This window comes from Mercenaria mercenaria, chromosome 18 (assembly GCF_021730395.1).
Source record: "Mercenaria mercenaria strain notata chromosome 18, MADL_Memer_1, whole genome shotgun sequence".
NCBI classification, from domain to species: Eukaryota; Metazoa; Mollusca; class Bivalvia; order Venerida; family Veneridae; genus Mercenaria; species Mercenaria mercenaria.
Window position 1 is genome coordinate 5,215,658 of NC_069378.1, and position 21,509 is coordinate 5,237,166.

General features: G+C 34.3%; 1 protein-coding gene across 1 annotated transcript in view; it reads right to left on the reverse strand.

Moving 5' to 3' along the window:
* Positions 1-640: 640 nt before the first annotated feature.
* The window catches only part of LOC123539273 (uncharacterized), a 38,358-nt gene continuing 17,489 nt past the window's right edge, over positions 641-21,509 (reverse strand). The window contains exons 8-14 of the mRNA XM_053530658.1: positions 19,970-20,203; positions 16,926-16,985; positions 16,024-16,065; positions 13,949-14,170; positions 13,115-13,193; positions 1,224-1,360; positions 641-708 (exon numbers count right to left, since the gene is read on the reverse strand). Coding sequence (XP_053386633.1) covers positions 641-708; positions 1,224-1,360; positions 13,115-13,193; positions 13,949-14,170; positions 16,024-16,065; positions 16,926-16,985; positions 19,970-20,203 — 842 coding nt within the window. The remainder of the gene's footprint in view (positions 709-1,223; positions 1,361-13,114; positions 13,194-13,948; positions 14,171-16,023; positions 16,066-16,925; positions 16,986-19,969; positions 20,204-21,509) is intronic.

A 21,509-nucleotide genomic window follows, 5' to 3' on the forward strand; every position in this document is an offset into this window, starting at 1 on the left:
TGGAACAGAAATATCTTATTTAGCCGTAAATATGATTAATGCTACTGAAACAAACAATTTGTATCAGTGCTTTTGATTGATTTGATATGTTCCATTACAGAAGACAATTTATTTTGCATGTTAGATACACTTTTCAGATTCATGTATATCAATAAACTAAACTAAAGGTATATAAATAAGCAAGAGTTATTACTTCTGAAATGAGAACAAGTTTTTCGTGCTAGAGGTTGTGAGATGTGTTGTACGTTTTATTACCTCTCAATCAAACCGAGTCTGCTATTATTCTTTTTTGGTTGCATTCTATGCTTCCAATGGATCTTTTTACAGATTTTATAACTATCACAACAGCAATCTTTAAATGCCGTGTGGCGGCTGTAAAAAGTCTCCCCGTACCTGGATTCAGTGTTGTTATATTTTCTGATCGTTTGGAATTATGGAGTCATTTTTCGATTTCTGTCCGATTTTTATTGTCACATTTTTAAACCTGAATGCATGTTACACACAAAAGGGCGTTATGAAAAAAGATATTAAACATTTTACTGCTCGTTCTCTCCTCCATAGATTTCTTCTTAATTTTCTAAAAATGTTCCTGAATTTTTTTTTAATAAAATAAGATTATAAAATTCCTTTACTACTAGGTTCATTTGCACGCTAAAGTGCTATGGAAATTTGGAATTTTAAGCACAGTTGAGCCTGTTCCCTTGTAATCTGCAAGAAGTGTTTTGCAGACAAACCTTTAGTTAATTGCTCTTTGAAATACTTCAAAAGCTAATGACTCCTAAACCAGGTAGGTGCATGTGTGTATGTGTAAATTTGCGTGTGTGCTTGCGTTCGTATGTGCGTGCGTGCAAATGTATGCGTGTTCTTGCTAACGATATGCGCCGCAAGTTCACTTCATAGTAGTGCACTTCTGTAATCAAGATCATTCGCAAACTAAGAGGATTTGTCTGAACAACTGCAGGAGGTGTTTTTTGGACAAAGATCTCGGGACTGAAGACAAGGGAATAGACGGTCAAAGCGGCGATAATATTGCCCGGACATATTTCCGGTTGCATAACAAATGCATGTATTTCCAAATCTACCTTATTAATTATTATCGGATTCATCCCGATTTATCGATCACAACATGTCAACAATAAAAACTTACATTTAACGTCTTGCGAGGAAGGAAGCTACAGCAATTATCTATGAAATAAGTTACAGAACATTTACGTAAATTTTACCTTGAGTTGTTGCTGTCTCGCACACAATATTCACCAAAGACATTTCGTCACAATTTTCTGTTTTCCAGCCTCGATTATCAGATAAGGACATACTGGTACAACGTCGGAAATAAACATCTTTTGGCTCATTCATATCCCTATAAATGCACCGAGAGTCACACAAAAATATACAAAAACGGTTGTTTCCAAAACATATAAGCACAAATAAATCATACATGTTGTAAACTCATCAGTAACTATTCAATGCAGAGGGCCTACGTGACCGCGTAGTTAAGTTCGTTGACTTTGAATCACTTGCCCCTCACCGATGTGGGTTCAAACCTCACTCGGGTCGTTGAATTCTTCATGTGAGGAAGCTATCCAGCTTTGCTAACGGAAGGTCGACGGTTCTACCTAGGTGCCAATCCGTGATGAAATAATGCACGGAGCGGCACCTAGGATTTTCCTCCACCGTCAATGCCGGAAGGTCGACATATGACATATATTTGTGTCAGTGCGACGTTAAACCTAACAAAAACAAATTCTATTTTGTCATAAATAAAGTTTTCTTAATACCACTTTGTTGTAAGAAAAAATCATAAGCGAATTCAAATTGTTTTAGACAAACACAAACATTAAGAGCATCGAGTCAATAGAGAGAAAAAAGTTGTTGCTTGAGCATTATTGCACGCCAATTCCAGTAATCAGTAGATGTAGATATCCATAGCTGTTATAACATCTTCTTGCTTCCAACTTTGTTTAAAAAGTATCACCGTCGCTTATATTGAACATATAGTGAAAAACAGTAAACTTTTCAATTTCTCTTACTTTAGAGGCAAATTAATCATATTTTCCAAAGCATGACAATTTATTATCACATATGTAGGTATTCTTGACTCTATAAACAATACAATAATATAACTTTAAGTGTAATAGGGTAAAGGCTTCTTGCTTCCATTTCACTTCAAAGTATATGGATTTCTTAAAGTTCTGATGTAACTTAAACCGTGTTAATTTACGGAACTGCATATACCAACAAGTGACGTACGATTCAATATAGTCTTTTGAAATAATAACGTTCATAATTGTCTAATTAGTCGGAAAAAAAGAACAGAATAGAACAGAGCTTTGATTTTTCACAAAACTGTTTATGAGAACAATACGAATCAATATAAATTACATAAGTTCCGACAAAAAGCTAAATACCTTTCAAATATTGAAATATTGAAACATTCGACGACAGGACAAAAACTACTTCAAAGAATAATTTTCTAATGAAATAGTGGTGGCCTCCGTAGCAGAGCGGTTAAGGTCGCTGACTTCTAATCACTTGCCCATCATCGATGTGGGTTCAAGCCTCACTCGGGGCGTTGAATTCTCCATCCAGCTGGCTTCCGGAAGGCCGGTGGTTCTACCCAGGTGCCCGCTCGTGATGAAATAATCCACGGAGGGGCACCTGGGGTCTTCCTCCACCATTAAAGCTGGAAAGTCGCCATATGACCTATCATGTGTCGGTGCGACGTTAAATCCAACAAAAAATGAAATAGTGTAATTTGCAAGTTAGGCGCTAACTGAAAGCTGGTAAGGGGGAGGCGGGGAGGATGTGTACATTTATATAAACAAAAGACAGACACAGCATAGTTTCCACGATGTGCAAAGAAAGGGTGAAATTAACAGACGCGCAATATCATGTCTATTTTAGAAATGAAATCCAAGCTTGAAATCCACGGCAGGATTATCTCTTTAGTACGACCTACATTTTTTGTCACGGTTTTGTTCGTGGAAAGCATGAAAAACAGCCACCTTTACAGCTAAAGACTTTAGTTTACACGATAAATTTAATTTCATGATAAATTGTATAGTATGTATGTACAAAGTATGTAGACAGGATGAATCAGAGCTAACTGTTTAACAAAATGAGTTAGGATTTCTATAATATACATACACCAATGCTGATCCGAAAAAATCAGAAACTTGATTCATAATACAATACATTCTTTCTGTCCTTGATTTCTATGGAAACCCTTGGATCAAGACCAGTTAATAAAACATGTTTGCGTGTTACAGTAACATGTATATTTTTTAAGTTTGTCAAATTGCTCGGGTTTTTCTTTGCCATTGCCTGTCAAATACAGTATTGCTTAGTTTATTACTTTATGTTATCATGTTTTAAAGAGTAAACTTCTAGGCATGTTAAACAAAAGTACCGTTATATGGACAAGAAAAATCAGTCAAAATGGGAATACATGTATCATCACAAAAGTTTCGTTTTTCTCGAGGAAAACTATTATGTATACATGTGTTTGTGGGAAAGCTCGTTTATGAAATAATTTTCAGATTTCAATGTTTGGCGGGATTCAAAATTTCAAAAGAAAAGAAAATTATTTACATGTTTTCATTTGCTATTACATGACAACACGAATTTCGCAATATCAGAAGCTAACATAATGATGTTTTTTTATAGAAACGTTTTATATCTTTACATGTATAATACTTCTGTATGAATCTATAAAACAACATGATCTATATCAAAAACTGGCTACATGTGTTGTTGCTTTCTATGGAGTAACATGCGACCTTAATTTCCGTGTATTACGGTTACTTAAAGCAAAATATTAGATCAAGCAAAATCCATAACAAAGAATTATTGACTTAGGTCATGAATGACACGACTTGAGTTAATGTAAGGGAGGCAGTCCAGTTTGAAGAGAATTGCTTTCACACAGTCAACAAGTAAGGGAGAGAATTCTTGCAAATTCTCGTTAAAAGCTGACCATGCACCACGAGCTTCAAGTTAGATACGAAAATGATGATTTTAAGAGCATAATTGGCTCTACTGCATTGACTATATACTTCCGATGACTAAAAAAGCGACATTGATATATAGAAGAAATATACAGCTGCTGTCATCAGTAGGCGGAAACTTCCGTTCGGGAGGCGAAATCACCTCTTTTACTTTTTTTTGTTTCTAAGGTCTGTGTATACAAATAAGCATAGTACCATTAAATAAAATCAACCGCTGTGATATCTTTTTATATGTCTAAAATTTAAAATGTGTTTAAGGTAAAAAAGTATTCTAAACTCCAAAGCTTCTGATCTTGAATTTTAACCTCCGAAATGGAAAACTGAGATACATTTTTACAAATACATTGCACAAAATTTGCGGAAAAGTCAGTTTTCTGGAGTATTCCCATAAAATGCAAAGCTGATATATACCAAATTCCTAGAAAGATGTAAGAGCTATCTAGAGTCAGAAAAAAACTGTATATCTTAACTGCATAATTAAACTGAAACTTAATTAACTAGAGTATTCTTGAAATACAGAAAAAAATCAATCAATATTTTACTTGCTGCTATACCTCCACTTGATACTCTATTTCACTAATTTGATTTATTTTTCAATATCAAATATGCATTCTATGCCAAACTTCAGAAAATGAACATGTTGGTAAAGTTCACCCCATCTGTGAGCGAGTAGCTTTAACATACTTGTATACACTCATAGTCGTGAGTTTGATCCCCGGGCGGGGCGTATATTCTCCATGACGATTTGATCTGAAACCATTCGTCCTCTACCTTTGATTCATGTGTTACTTGCGGAGAACAGGTTTGTACTGGTACAGAATTCAGAAATACTGGTTAGGTTAACTGTCCGCCGCAAAATTTCATATAACTTGGTGGAACTTAGTTTTCAGGAATTGTTGGCTCTTTTTCACATTCTTTTGATGATTCAACATTATTTAATGATTTTAGTTTAACATTATTAATCGATACTGGAGTAGTTTCGCCTCACTAATGTACCATCCATTTTCTCTGCGACTTCTAATGTTTTCCTTCCTATATTACTGATTTTGGAAATATTTATCATCGTTCCCTAACTGCCTAACTGCTGAGTAGTATCAATAAAATCAGTAAAAAGATTCTTGCACAGTTCTTTTCCATTCAGCTTTGAATACATTCTGTCAATGTTGTTTGTTGTTTGAATGCATTCTCCGTAAGGTTAAGTGTAAAAACATTGACAGTTTCTGTGTTCATTGGTTGGTTGGTTCCGGGATGATGACTCAGAATGTAGCTTGACATATGTCTCACACTATATGGTATGGAGCGCCGCAGTTGTCTTATGTCGGGACATCTCATGTCATGTCATCATGTCAGAGCTTGATGTTAACTTGTCAAAACAGTATTTTGTTATGTTAATAAGCCATGTTATCATGTCAAAGTGTGATTTTATTCACAGAGAGTGTTATAATGATAAAAAGCTATTGCATCCTGTTAAAGTATCGTGTGATCTTGTCTACAGAGCGTGTTATTATGTTAAAATTTATGTTATCTTGTTAAGGTACAGTGTGATTTTGTCTACCGAGCTAGCTATTATGTTACAACGCTATGGTATCTTGTTAAAATGTCATGTGATCTTGTCTACCGAGCGTGCTATTTTATTAAAATGCTATGTCATTATGTCAAAGTGTGGTGTTGACTTGTCGAAACAGGGTCTTATTATGTCAAAAAAAGCTATGTTAATGTTATCTTGTTAAATTATCATTTGATTTTGTCTAGCTTTTTAACATAATAGCACGCTCTGTAGACAAGAACACAATGTACTTAATGACATTATAGCATAGCATTTTGACATAATAAAACACTTTATTTTATGCTTATTGGTGAAATACTGGAAAATAGCAGTGAGATATAAATCGATATCACTCACAGTGCCGAACTTTTTTTTTCCAGATAAATTATCTCCCTTGAAATATATATTCTTTAATTACCTCCCTTTGCTGTCTTTAAAATTACTGGATTTCACTAATACTCAAGTCATACATGAGTCATGAACTGCTAGACAATCCTATATAGAACAGGCTAGCTATATGATTAAATTTGCAAAAGAAATAATGTTACCTTTGTCAGCTTGGTTGCTAGGCCTTGCCATAATTTCATGTAGCTACAGATATGTGTGTGTTTCCTCTACTTTTTTCCATTGGTTCACTATCGTGTGGTAGATTTTACTGGCGACAGCACATTTAGTTGGTTGTTGTCTTAGTTAATTATCACAAGACATCAACTCAACCTTACGTAATATGCCAGCATTTACTTTCCCACTCCAAGCCCAGCCAGTTGTGCTCCAAGATCAAGAACTTCCATCCATTTTGTTACGCTATGCAGCTCCTAGATCAATATTTCCTAGCTATTTCTATTGAATCCATGATGATATTTAATTCTGCAGCTTGATTTTCCAAGGACATACGCATATTCCACAGTTGTTTAGATTTTTCGTGTTGTTTTTTTAATCTGACCTTCAGCGTGTGTTTTGGTAAACAAAACACGCTTCCGGTTATTCAACGAACTGACGGATTGACCCGAAAAGATTTAATTATGCTTCTACTTAACTACCGGCATTTGTCAATGTCTCTGTTAGCCGCGGACTGTGTATTTTTACACAAAATATTTAAATGCAGTTTTTGTTTGTCGCCTTTTGTTTTTAAAAACAAAATGGCGTCGTGTTGATTTAATGATCCTAATCACCAATATTCGATATTAATATGCCTAAGTGTCCATGGTAATTTAGCGGATGTATCATATGTAACACGGTAGCTTTAATAAATCCGAATTTCGTCATAAAATATTGGATTTATATGAAGATTTATGCACGTAATAAACAGAAAATTCGTTGATCTTCACAAGCTAGCATAAAATAAAAAGAAAATTTGTTTGTTTGCAGTGAGATATCGAAATATATCATCACCGATAAGGGAGACAATTCTGATATTTTCACTCAGGCTCCGCCTTCGTGAAAATATTCAATTGTCTCCCTTATCGGTGATGATATATTTCGACATCTCACTGCAAACAAACAAATATCCTCTATATGTGCCACTGGACAAGTTAATATGACACTTTGACATAAATCATGACTTGTAAACATAATAAGACAATATGTGACAAGATAACACCACACATTGAGAAAATAACATGACTAGGTAACATAATAAGACACCGTTTTGACAGGTTAACACTACACTTTGTGTACTGGTAGTGTGCACATCTGCGTGCTTTGGGTTTTGTTTTAGGGAGGCTGCGTTTTTGGAACGTGGCATTCCTTGTTTGATATTTATCCTTTTTATTTTCTTTGACATAATAATATAGTGTTTTAACATGCTAAGACACTGTCTTGACAAATTAACACAACACTCTGACAAGATAACATAAAATCTCTCGACATAAGACAGCTACGGTTTTCCACACTATGCAATAGGTTAACTAAATTTTTAGTCCTAGTCATTTCGTACAATGTACTTGCAAAAGAAATGTGTATAGTGGTCCAGTTTATCGTTAAATCATTAGCAACAGTTAAGAGCATAAAATGTTTATAAGATAGACACCGCAAACTTTATTTTATGCTAATTATATCTTCATCCCTGTCATGCATACTTTCAGCAATCTTAATGATTATTAGATATTAAAAACTAGATTATGCAAAACACACAGACATATAGAATAAGCTTTATTGTTCCCTTTGTTTTGTCTTAAAGTGATTTAAGACTGCATTTGTGCTAAATAATACCCAGGGAAATAAATTTTCTGACGATATTTATAAAACATAAATTTTCTATCTACTTCTTCAAATCATTTCGCCATTTTATGAATGACTTTGGATATTTTTTATAAAACAAGACAGTCTAAAAGTTCCATTTTTTGAATCCCCGAAAGTATAGTGTTGTTTTTTATTTATTTAAATATATTTATGAATAAATATTTACTCTGTTATGCTCTTAATATGAATTTATTTATTGATACACAGTTTTATTATTAAGATATGTGTCATATTTGCCCCTATTTTAGCCCTATTCAGAGGAGTTTGGCAGATGGCCAGCATACTTGTTTGGATTAAGCATACCCAAAATATTTAACAAAATTAAGTTGGGCGAAATACTAACAAAATACTTGTAACTTCTTATTAATAGAAAAGCATATACACCAGACTATTACACCTTTCTAGGGATTTTGTTCAGTTTTATTTATATTAGCTTTGCATAATATTACAATATTTAGACAGATCGACTTTCTATGGAAGAGCATTAGTGCTAGGTGTATGTTATTTATAGACTAGAAATTTCGAGTTACTAAGTCGAAATTTCAAGTTACTAAGTAAAAATTTCGTGTTACTAAGTCGAAATTTCGAGTTAATAAATAAAACGTACCCGGCTGTTCCGTAACTTTCCCACCATTTTATAGGCAATGTATTTTCAAATGTGTATCTCAATTTCTCGATTTGAAAGTTAAGTTTTCAAAATTGTGAACTTTGAAGTTAGAAATTAAAAAGTTAATAAAACTCTTACTAGGACATTAAAAAGATTGAACGTTATAAATTTAGGAAGTTCTCTCAAGTTCGTATGTGTGTATTTTATTTAGTGGTTTTATATATAATCTTATTCTTATTATACACTAGACCTTTTATAACATAATGGTTTTTTTTCCAAACGGGAAGTAGGGAAACCCCAAAGATTGTTTTCCAAACGGACAGTTTCCCTTACAGATTATGACAGCAATAAGCCGAATTTTAAGTGTAAGGAGCGGACATACTTAGACAAACCTACTTGATATGAGCAGAGACAAGTCAATGATACAGGTAAGTTTGGAAAACAGACCTCTTTCAGATTTATTAAGGTAAATGTAAGTGACATAAAAGTGTTTTCCAGTGCAGAGATTGAGGATATTTCAAACGGTGTGACGTTTATATGTACAACTAGATGAAAACAAACATTTCAACCATATTTTATATTTAATATGCATCACCATTCGATCGTTCTATTTAGTTGTTTTTCTTAGTAATATGTAAAACATGTATTTCACCTTTAATGACCTGGCCCCAATTACAAGAAAAAACTTAAGTTATTACTTATTTAAGTAATGTTAGAATCGTTCTATTGCTTAAGTTACTGTTATTTATTGTTGATTGTTTCTACAACAATGTATTTATAACTAACTTCTATCGTTAGCAGTGTTTGTCTGCAGTACTTATTTCAGTCACGCAAATATGATATTTCTTTTTAACCAAGATATAACGAATTATGTATTTGCTTAAGTATATTTCTTATTACTATACTTCGTTTTCTGTAAAATTCATAATGTTTTTTTTTTGTGCTTTTACCCCCATCGCCCAATCCCATCCCTTTTCCTTGCATTTACATTTCTTCTCTCCTTTTACTATGAACAAATTGCACACCATAATATGCACACCATAATTTTGTCCGCTGGTCGTCCTTAGGCGGTGCCCGACTGTTGTTTTTCCTGTTTCTGTGTGTGCGTATATGTGTCTGTGCGTGTTTGTCATTGGCGGTGCCCCACAGTGATTTACCATGAGTGAGTGAGTGAGTGAGTGAATTGGGTTTTACGGCGAATCGACACAAAATGGTCATATATCGCCGAGAAGAAGTTATATTGAAAACGCCAATTGTAAATCATATCTAAAATCATTTATGTAAAAATGTAAAGCATATCTAAAATAATTTATGATATGTAAAGCATATCTAAAATCATTTAAGTGAAAATGTATACTGTAAAATCATTTAATTTCGTGGGCATGAAATTTCGTGGTTTTGGTCAAAAGGGCAATTTCGTGGGGATATTAATTCGTGGATTTCAACTTTTGAACATCAATGGGAATTTTACTTTTCGTTGGGTTTAAATTTCGTGGATTGACACAACCACGAAATCCACGAAAATTAGTCCCCCCCCCACGAATATTAATGATTTCACAGTATACGTATGTGTTAAAATATCAGCTGCAAACATAATAATATTGCAAAAGATGTGAATAAAAATATGAAATGTTCAGATAATTTTTATAAATCCCTATCTGCTTTAAAAAAGATAACATATTTCCGACTGAAACTTTATTAAATAACTCTTTCAAAGATTGAACGTCATAGTATGTACTGCGTTTTGGAGCAAAGTTCACACAGTCGATTAAAACATGTTTAATAGTTAGCGGTGTTTGACATGGTACACATTCGTGTTGATCTTCCTTATTCAAAAGATAAGAATGAGTCAAAGGGTGTGACCTATTCGACAACGAGAAAGAACAACTTCCTCCCTGCGAACAGATCTGTTCCCTTGGTGCCATTCCCCTAGAGTAGGTTTAATATCATGAAGTTTATTGAACGAAGCATTGTTGAGAAGAATATCATGATTGAAAGGATTTTCCATATTTCGGTTATGAATTGACTGTAAAACAGAAAGCGAGTAAGAAAAGCTAATAAATTTTTCTTCACTATATTTTGATATAAAATTTAGGGCTAAATCAATAGCTTTTGCCTCGGCTGAAAATATTGTTGCATTATTTGGCAAACGTAATTTGGTTGATGAAGGTGGCTGACAGCAGCACATCCAACCTTTAATTCATCTTTCGAACCGTCTGTGTAAATTGCAAAATAGTCATTGTAAGATGACTTGATTTCATTATTTTTGGACTTGAATATTTCAGGGTTTGTTTCAGACTTTCAAAAAGCAGTTTTCATATCAAAAAGAACTGTAGGGGAATTAAGGGTCCATGGTGGTGTATCTGGAATTGAACTTTCTTTAATACCATCGAATTCAAAGTCAGTTTCATTCATAGAAGATTTTATGCGAAATCGAAACGGTTTGATTTGTTTTGGTTTTTCTCATATGAATCGGAGTACTTTGGTTTAAAAATAATTTTATGAGCAGGATTAGATTTATTTGCAGCCAACCTCAAAGCATATTGCAGTGAAAGTTTTTCTCGGCGTGTGTAAAGAGAGGATTCGTTTGCTTCGGCATACAAGCTTTCAACTGGCGATGTTCGGAATGCACCCAGAGCAATACGAAGGCCTTGATTATGGATGTTATCTAACATTTATAAATAAGATTTTCTTGCTGAACCGTAAACAACACAACCGTAATCTAGCTTAGATCTAATTAAAGCTCTATAATGTCTTAATAAAACCTTGCGATCGGCTCCCCAATCAGTATTTGAAATTACCTTTAAAAGATTCAATGACTTCAGACATTTGGCTTTCAAGTATTTCATATGTGGTATAAAAGAAAGCTTTTTTATCAAAGATAACACCAAGAAATGCGTCAACAACGGGTATTTTTGTACCATTAAGAAAAAGCTCAGGATCACAGTGTTGTTTCCGTAATTGACAAAAGTGGACACACTGAGTTTCGATTTGGAAAATTTAAAACCATTTTTCATGGTCCAAGTTTGAACTTTATTCAAACACTGCTGTAATTGGCGTTCAATTGTACGCATATTTTTCGAACGATAACATATCAAAAAATCATCGACATATAGTGAACAATCTGTACCTGGTAACAAGCATTTTACAATATTATTAATTTTGATGCTAAAAAGTGTAACAGATAAAATAGAACCTTGCGGAACGCCCTGTTCTTGCTCAAAAGAGTCAGAAAGGGTTGAACCAACACGTACTTTAAAATTGCGATCAGATAAAAATTGTGATATAAATGTTGGAAGACGACCTTTTAAACCTAAGTCGTCAAGGTCATTCATAATATGATCACTTCCATGTAAGTCATCGAGCACCCTCCATTTAAAGTCAAGAAAAACGCTTGGTTGGCAAACTGATAAGTCGAGAGAAGAGTAGTGTCCTCTTGCAGGATGAAGGTATGTTTTGGATTTATCATTTAGTAAGCAGAGAGAATTCCTCTCAATAAAGGTTTCAATAATTTGACCTCTAGTATTGTTGTCAGAACAGCCCCAACATTCATGATGACCAATGAAATCTCCTAAAAGAATAAAAGGCTGTGGTAGCTGATTGATAAGGTGATCAAGTTCTTAAGATGAAGTTTATATTTTGGAGGTATAAATATTATATATTGAAGAATATGTAATAGGTCGATGCATAGTAACGCCATGAGTAAGTTATCGTGACCACCATAATTTTGTCCGCCGGCCTTTCTTAGGCGGTGCTCGACTGTTTTTTTCCTGCTTATGTATGTGTAAGTATGTATCTATGCGTTTTTGTCATGGGCGGTGCCCTACAGTGATGTTTTGCATGTTAGTTGTATGTGTGTGTGTTTGCCTTTTGTACGTGCGTGTCTGCGACGTTGTAGGAATACTACGTCTAAGGAACGTGGCTTTTCTTGTTTAATATTCATCCCTGCTCTACCTTCCCCCAATATCCGACCCTTTTATCTACCCCTTACAAACCAACTCCCATTTTCTGTATTTTGCCCATATTTAAAATGTACTTGTTGTTGGATTTTTGAAGCAACCCGTCTTCAATATTTTTCCGTTACAGGCTTACAGCTTCTTTTGCTGTGTGTCTACTTTGCGGTGCATGGCTCTGTGGCTGTGTTTTGGGTGCTCTGTGCTTCCGGGAAATCTTCTTTGTGGAACGCTTACTGGTTAATCGGTTTTGTAACAGTATTAAACATTTTCGTCATTTAAAATAAAATGACATTTTCACAAAAACAAATGTTTATGTTTTTACTGTATTTGGTAGCTCACACAATATTAACTGCACCTCAGAAGTGTACGGTTCCTTAATTAGCCACTGCCTAACTATTACCATAGCAAACTCACATTGCCAAGGACCACCTTGGTAAACTGTTGTAAGTTTGGTAAAGTGTGATGGAAGGAAGGATTCAAATAGTCATGTATGGTTCTGACATAGATGAAAAAGTCAGAATTAATGACGCATAAAACAAGCATTTGAAATAACAGGTTTAGCTAAGCAATTACTTAAGTTATTTCGTGATATGTGGACCTGACGTTTAAGCCTTTGCAGGGAAATGACACATTTAGTCTTTTCCAGTTCGGATATATTCAGTTCATCTATTTTTGTTATTGAATGTTGTTTCCTAATCTGACCAATGTCAAAATGACAATTGTTAAACCATTTTAAATAAATAGCATAAAACTATACCAAGCTGTGAATTCCGCAAGGCTTCCATCTGACCAGTAGTCTCGATATCTTTGGTTGTTTATTGCGAAACGGGTCAAGCCTAAAATAACATGAATACGTTTTAGTTAGAGTGGGAAGTCAAACATTTGACATACATCGAGATATGAGGGTTTGAACATACTGCTTGACTAAATGTTTCCTACACAACTTCTAAATAGGGATTTACTGATTTACTTATTAGTTAAACTGGAGCGTTTATCACCTGACAGATATGTTTACTGCCGCATCAGTGGATGTTTATTTGTTATCATGTTAGAATGTCATCTGGACACTTTTGACCATTGATTTCTGATGAAAACTGTTAAGTTTATGTGTATCCTCATTTAATGAGAACAGTCTCCGTGTGCTGTAAATATTGATTTAGTCTTTAGTCTTTAGTAAGAAGACTTACTATGGAAGTGAGTCATTTCTGTGAAATCGTCTGTAGGTGTGAATATTAATATTGACTGGTCGCTTATATATGTTACCTCTCTTTGACAGTATAAAATGTTCTCGCGCCTTGATAAAACAATGTAGGTTCGACTCATAGGTATTTTTAGGGCCGTACAGTAGCTCGGTATATTTCAACTATTCATTCAAAACACAAAACTTTGAATGTCCAATTAAAAAAGGAAAGTGTTATACTAACCACCACAAATTAAGCTTTGTTAGAAGCAATTCATATAAAAAATAAATTATATCAATCTACAATTTCAACAGCTAAATCAATACAATACAAGTATCTCGTTCGTGATATGCACGTGTAACTGATCTTTTCACAAAGCAAATGATAATATGACCTGTAGCATAAGATACCAATGATAAGCCGAATACTGTAGTAGAAGTAACGCAGAACTGGGATGTCTATATCTATCATCCAAGCTGACACAGCTTGCCGCACATATTCCATTTCTAGCTTGGATCTAAATCTAACGAGTGTTTTGTTCCTCTGCCTACACATGTTCATTGAGTCCATCCACGACATTGGAGGCATTCCAATATAAATCGTGTAACATTTCTTAAATGTGTCCGAACACACTGAAAATAAATAAACATAAAAATAGAACAAATCGGTTGAATATATGTATATAATACAAACGTTCGAATGATGAGAACGGAGATATTTCGAAGAAAATTCTACGCATTTCAGGCAATATTTATGTCACACTTGTTGTCAAAATGTCCTTTATTGTGTCTACACTCGATGCAAAGTTGTCAGGACTGAAAATGTCAAATTTGGTGTTCATGATTAAACTAACCGCCTGTTAAATTTTGATTCAAAATATTAGCCTTGATAGGAAAGACTAGTATGACATTTTTTTTATTTTACTATGAAGGCTTTTTATTGTTCATAATCCTTAACTCATACATTTGTTTTCTAAAATCTTCTAAAATGTCGACATATAGCCTTAATCGGCACTTAGCTGAACTACCTGTTAAAAGTGTCAAAAAACAGGGTCCAGACTGGCAGTCTGAGAGGAACTGCTGGACCAAATGGAAACCTAGCTGGAATTTATCAAAGACCTGTGATTCAAGTCATGCTAAATACAATGCCAAAGTTGACATGGAAAATATGTTGGGGACATTCCTGGCTGGTCTGGAATTAGTTCTATCATCTTTTTTGAATTATATAAAACATTTTGTATTGTAGGAATCATAATAGCTTGCCATTTAAAATCTGAAAATCGTTTACAATTAAATAAAGTGGGTGGGGTACCTTCGTTACTCTACGCTTTAAAGCAGATCTTGCAAATAATCCTAGAAGTATCAAGGTTTTCCTTAACATGACCCTCCTTAGTATGACCCTACCCCCGGCATTCAGGCTTCATGTAGAACCCGAAATATTTCCAAGCGTGATGTTGTACTGCCAGGACAGTGAAATATTTCATTATTGTTGCGATCATTGGCCATATGAACTGGTCATACGTTCTCTGTTTCATACTGCAGAAATACTTAACCCAAAGATGATAAAGGCGCAAAAGTATATACGCTAAACATCGAGAGGTATCGGAAAAAGTCTTGAAAGCTGGATTCTAATTTTCAACAAAATCAGCGACTAGAATCGATTTTCTGTGGTCAAAATCGATGTCGGCGACTTTGAAACATTGGCCACGATTTTTCGAACATCGGTGGCAATCGTAACATTACTAATAAAGACTCTTCCTGGTATCATTTCAGGAACAGATGTGCGTCTGACCTTCCGTAAGCCAGCTGAAATGCTTTCCAAGAAGAAATACCCCAAGTGAGATTATGGACCCACAACGATTGGGAGCATATGATTCGAAGTCATTGAACCTAATCAATGGCATGTCCCAAATGCATATATAGGTGTAACAAAGTGGAAACAAATCAATTAATTGAGAACTCCGCACTAATAATATAAACAGAACAGAACAGAACAGACATTGTATTATATCTAACTTGAACATTTACAGTTAATCGATACAAATAAATATTACATATAATTCAACTACCTAATAACTTTTCATGAGTGTCGTTGTACATAAAATATGCATGCATAGGTAAGACATCAACTACTGACTGTAAAAATGAGTTAAAATTAACGGGAAATAACTATTTAACCTTAAATGACTACAGACTGATAAGGCATTTTAACACCCTCCTGATGAAACGTAAACTTTACAATTCGTGGTGTCTATACCGCAATATGTTTTAAAGAGGAACACTTCATATTTCATTTATCTAGTTAAAAGTGTTAATTTCAAGTTTCTATTATGTAGTATAACCTTATTGCCAAATATGTTGAGCAATAATTATTACGGAGATTAAACAAAGAGCCATAACACATACACACTTACTTGGCATGTTTAAAGTTTACAATACAATAGTGTACATTTAAAAATGCTTTTCATGCTATTATTAGGTTTTACCTATTCGAACTCTGCCTTCGTTGAACTTGTCGGTCGAAGCATCTAAAAAAAGCAATATACTCTATCAAAAAGTCAACGCAATATTTTTGTTATAAGTAAGATAAAATAGTAAAAAGACGAATGTAATTTTTCTACGCCAAGGTTTAATATTCAGGCATATCACTGACTTTAAATGATGTGGCATTTATTAGGAACGTAACAGTATATGTGTAGGAAGTTGTCAAATATAGTAGACAATTCTTACTTTTAAGTATAAAATATGTACATTTCAAAAAAGACGAATGTAATTTTTCTACGCCAAGGTTTAATATTCAGGCATATCACTGACTTTAAATGATGTGGCATTTATTAGGAACGTAACAGTATATGTGTAGGAAGTTGTCAAATATAGTAGACAATTCTTACTTTTAAGTATAAAATATGTACATTTCAAAATAATGTTGCTATTTTGAAATACGTCCGATTAACTAAAGTACATGGCTATCAACTGAAATATCGCAAGTGCGGTCACTATCTTATTACTTAATTGTTGACATTACGAACTGCTACAATCACAATTAATAAAAACACGTCAGCATGTACAAAATACAATATTAATCTAACAGTTAGTACAGTACCAAAGTTACAATCATTTGAGTTCAGTACTACATGAAAACTGACCTCAAAACATAAACTGAAGTCTAAAATTATAGATCGTATAGATAACACTGCAATGAAACTTATATTCGAATGTTTCTTTTTTCAAAACTCTATGAGATGTGTGCGTCCACTAATGTCCCTTAGGCAAAAGATTAAGGGTTCTTGAACACATATGAAAGTGTGTGTTGTAACTGCAAATACTTAGATGCACTTTTAATCGAATAAACTTAAGTTTAGTATGAAACTGTTATCTGAATACGTACCAGCTTTCTGTATAGGGAAGGAGGTGATGGTAACCATTATTGGAAGGTTGTCTATAATTTCTAAAATGAGAGGAAGAAATATAAAGTATGAGTCAGTCATTTAACAATGCATCTTCCACATTAGTATCATGGACTGTTCTTCGAAAATAATACAGTCCGTATCTTAAGATAAATACATAGCTTTTATATTCTAGCTTAGAGCATTTACGTTGAAATCAGTCGGTGCGCCACTCACAGTATATTAGGGAAGATCAGTCCAGTCAAAGAACAGGATACAAGTAAGAACTTACGGTATATAATGTGAGATAAATCACGACAGTAGGATGCAAGTCAGAACTCATAGAACATATGGGTAGATCAATCTCCATCATATATATATATATATATATATATATATATATATATAATATGATAAAGTCAGAATTCACGGCACATAACGTAGATCAGTCACGTTTATCGGGTACATATGGGGATATATATATCATGATAAAAGGATACAAATTAGAAATCATGGAACATAATGTTTGATCAATGACAAAAATAGGATACAAGCCAGACCTCATGACAAATAAGGGTACATCAATCACAGAAGTCGCAAAGCATAAGGGTGCTAGATGAATCGCAAAACAGGACAAAAAAACAGAGCTCGTAGTACAAAAGGGCGGATTAATCACGATAGTAAGATGTAAATCAGAACTCATAGAACAAATGGGTGGACTAATCACGATAAAATGATGTAATTCAGAACTCTTCGGGACAAAAGGGTGTATTAACCACGATAATATGATGTAAATCAGAACTCATAGGACAAAAGGGTGAATTAAGCGCGATAATATGATGTAAGTCAGAACTCATGGAACAAAAGGGTGGATTAATCACGATAATATGATGTAAATCAATACTCATAGGACAAAAGGATGGATTAACCACGATAATATAATGTAAATCAGAACTCATAGGACAAAAGGGTGGATTAATCACGATAAAATGATGTAAATCAAAACTCATTGGACAAAAGGATGGATTAAACACGATAATATGATGCGCAAGTCAGAACTCATATGACAAAAAGAATCAGTCACGATAATATGGTACAAATCAGAACTCATAGGACAACAGGGTAGATTAATTACAATAATAGTCAGAATACATAGTGCGTAATGTTGAGTTTATCACGACAGAAGCTAATATTTCAGAAATCACACTACATTTAATAATTTAGTGTAGATCATTCATGATACATGTCAGAACGCATATAAAGACAAGAGTTGATAGTTATGATATCATATATGATAATATATTATGATAATAACATTCACATTCACTAGTATATTAGTGTACTTAAAATATAATAATAAACACGATAACGTGATAAAAGTACTTTCATATGATTATTGTGTCACTTAAATGGACTCGTACTTATAGGTGGCTCAGTAAATGAAGCTGTTTTTGATGATGATGAAGCTATCATTTCATATAAGTTATCGCATCCTTTTTAAAGTATTCACATTTGCCTAACATTTACCTAAAAGTAGTGCTCATACAAAATGTTTAATATTTCAAATGAATAAGTTTTTACAGACATTTAAAGATATTACTGATTGCTTGTGTGCTAAGTATAGTATATTTGAATTTAATTTTGCTTTAGCTATTCATTTGTCATTTTCCTTTCGTATTCATTGTGTCTTTACAATTACACTGACTCGCATCAATACATAGAATAGTTTCCAGTTGTGACCAAACGGCGATTGTATTAATACACGTTAAAGGTTATTCAACTTCGACGTACACATAGCAATTAATTATAGCACTACCATATTTGATCAGTAAATTAACATACACAATCAAGAATCGAAAAAATATATAGCAGCAGCGGGTTATTTATTAGTTTCAACACGCAGAATCGCTTTTACAGCAGCGAAATGGTATAACGAAGGTATAAATGAGCCGTGCCATGAGAAAACCAACATAGTGGGTGTGCGACCAGCATGGATCCAGACCAGCCTGCGCATCCGCGCAGTCTGGTCAGGATCCATGCTGTTCGCTAACAGTTTCTTCAATTCCAATAGGCTTTAAAAGCGAACAGCATGGAGCCTGACCAGACTGCGCTGATGCGCAGGCTGGTCTGGATCCATGCTGGTCGCAAACCCACTATGTTGATTTTCTCATGGCACGGCTCAAATAATTTACTCGGCTTCGCCTTTATGATAAAATTCCGCAGGAGGTATCGTCGTGTCATTGTGTGTTATCAACTTAAAGCTTTTGAAATACTAGCATAATGATTGCTTTGTCACTTATATCACGCCTTACACAGTTAATACATATCAATTAAAGCTAATAATCGGGAACATTGAAGAGGTTGGTACAGTGCAAAATATGTTGCAACAGTAATTTTAACGTCAGTCTCGTTTAACCACCTCACAAGCCTAGTGGTAGAGTGCTCGCTTCGAATATGAGAAATCGTGGGTTAGGTTAGCTCCCTCGTCGCATCATAAAAAAGACGTGAAAAATCGTACTATGAGCTTCATTGCTTGGCGCTAAGCATTAAGAGCATGGTACTAAGACTGGTCAGCCTGGAGTCATTATAATGTGACAGGGTAGGATATCACGCCAGATGTCAACGGCGTGGTATATTAGTGAGGCAGTATTATAAAGTTGGGCATGTCGTGCACTGCAACAAGTAGACAACTTAAATATTGATGACAACGACGCTAAGCCCGAACGTAACACTTCGAACAAGACAATATATGATATATATTGTAATCTACAAGAGACATTTACAATAAAGAAATATCTTTTCCATAACACGTTCAAAATTATATCACAAAAAGAACCATATTATACACATGATATAACAGGTGTATGCCACTCCTATGGTTTGGAATGCAAAAAAAATAAATACTGAAAGTGAAGTATGGGTTTGGAAATAAGTAACATAATGTTTAAAAAATGATTTTTTTTTTAAACGTCAATATCAATCGGCCTGAATTTTTATACATTTTATTTGCTGCAATTGTTTGTTGATATATTTATATAAAACGTACCTGTTTGGAATGTAGTCAGGTTCATCAGTTTATCTTTGCTTTCGGGTGTCCTAAAGGATAAACGAAATCCTTCTTGAAATAGAAGTTGTCCGCACGTTTCAAGAGCGGTGTAAAATTGTACGAAGAAAAAATCCCCATCAACTTGAAATGCGCCGTATGTTCTGTTTCCATTACAGAATGTTTTCTGCCATGTGCCGGTATATGTAGACGCTGCGGTGATAATAAACTGAGTTCCTTGTGAAAAGAAAAAGTTTGAAACATCTTCAAATATTCTAAATATTTAACACATGGATGTAAATGGCTGACAATTAAACGGTTTATGTGAAATAAAATGTTAGATAGATATAATTACTTCAACGTTGAATATACAACTGCTTGATATTGTATAATTAATACACATAATAAGCATGAACTGATGTAGCTGTCAGTCAATTTTATATTTGTTACCACAACGAAAGTGTTAAGATGTACGCCCGTCCTAACTAGAATACAATATACCCGTACACTAGATGAGCATAGAAATAAAGATAATGAACCTGATAGTATTGTCATCTCTCCTTGCCTTTTCTGCAAATGCATTGCGGCATAATTTGTTTCACAAGGTTTTCTTTTTAACGCACGCACGCACACATACATGTAAACGCATCCAATCGCGGATGTAAGATATAAACCTACCAACTCGGAACTTCTTTAATTCTGTAGCTACTGCTGTCATATTTCTATCAACTCTTATTCTTATCATTTTGAATTATCCGAGGCTTTAGATTAAAGCTATCTTTAATTGTTAAGCTATTCAGAACGGGGAGTTATGTGGTTAAACAAATTGAGGTATATGTGTAACACACCGGGTGCTTGTGTACAGACGAAATGCGGAACTGTGTGTTTTCCAAGACGGGGAATTAGTATAAAGACTAAATGAGCTACAAGTGTATAACTAAACGGGTGCGTGTGTATAGTCGAAACGAGGAACTAGCTAGCGGAAGCACCTGTTGCATAACATATACGTGTGTAAAGTCAATCGATGGATCTGATTTGATTTGATGGGTTTAACGCCCGTCAGTTATGTCAGGCGGGCAGTTTACCCAACAATCGTTCCTGGAAAGATCCAGTACTAGTCTCCTATCCTCCGTAAGAAACTGCCAGTTTTCTTACATAATGATATATATCCGGTAGCAGGGCTCGAATTCATGTCCCTCAATCAGTGAGAGGTTACAGTGATTTTAAGCCAGCGACTCTAACCCACCGACCACAGAGGCGGTCAGTCAATCGAGGAAATTCTATATTCTGTTTGTAAGTGGTCAATCCTTTGACATTCAATCACGGTTGTCTATGTCAAATGTTAACATCAAAATTACTGTTTTATGAAAAGACATAGCACAAACGATGCAGAGACACAATATAGCACAAATCAGTATCTGGTTACATCAATTTTATATTTCAATCACTTTGCATTGCTTACAACAATTGTTGAACTTCGATATTAAGTGAACGTTGTATACTGTAGTTACTTCTTCATGTTTTAATTAATTTTTTTCCTAGG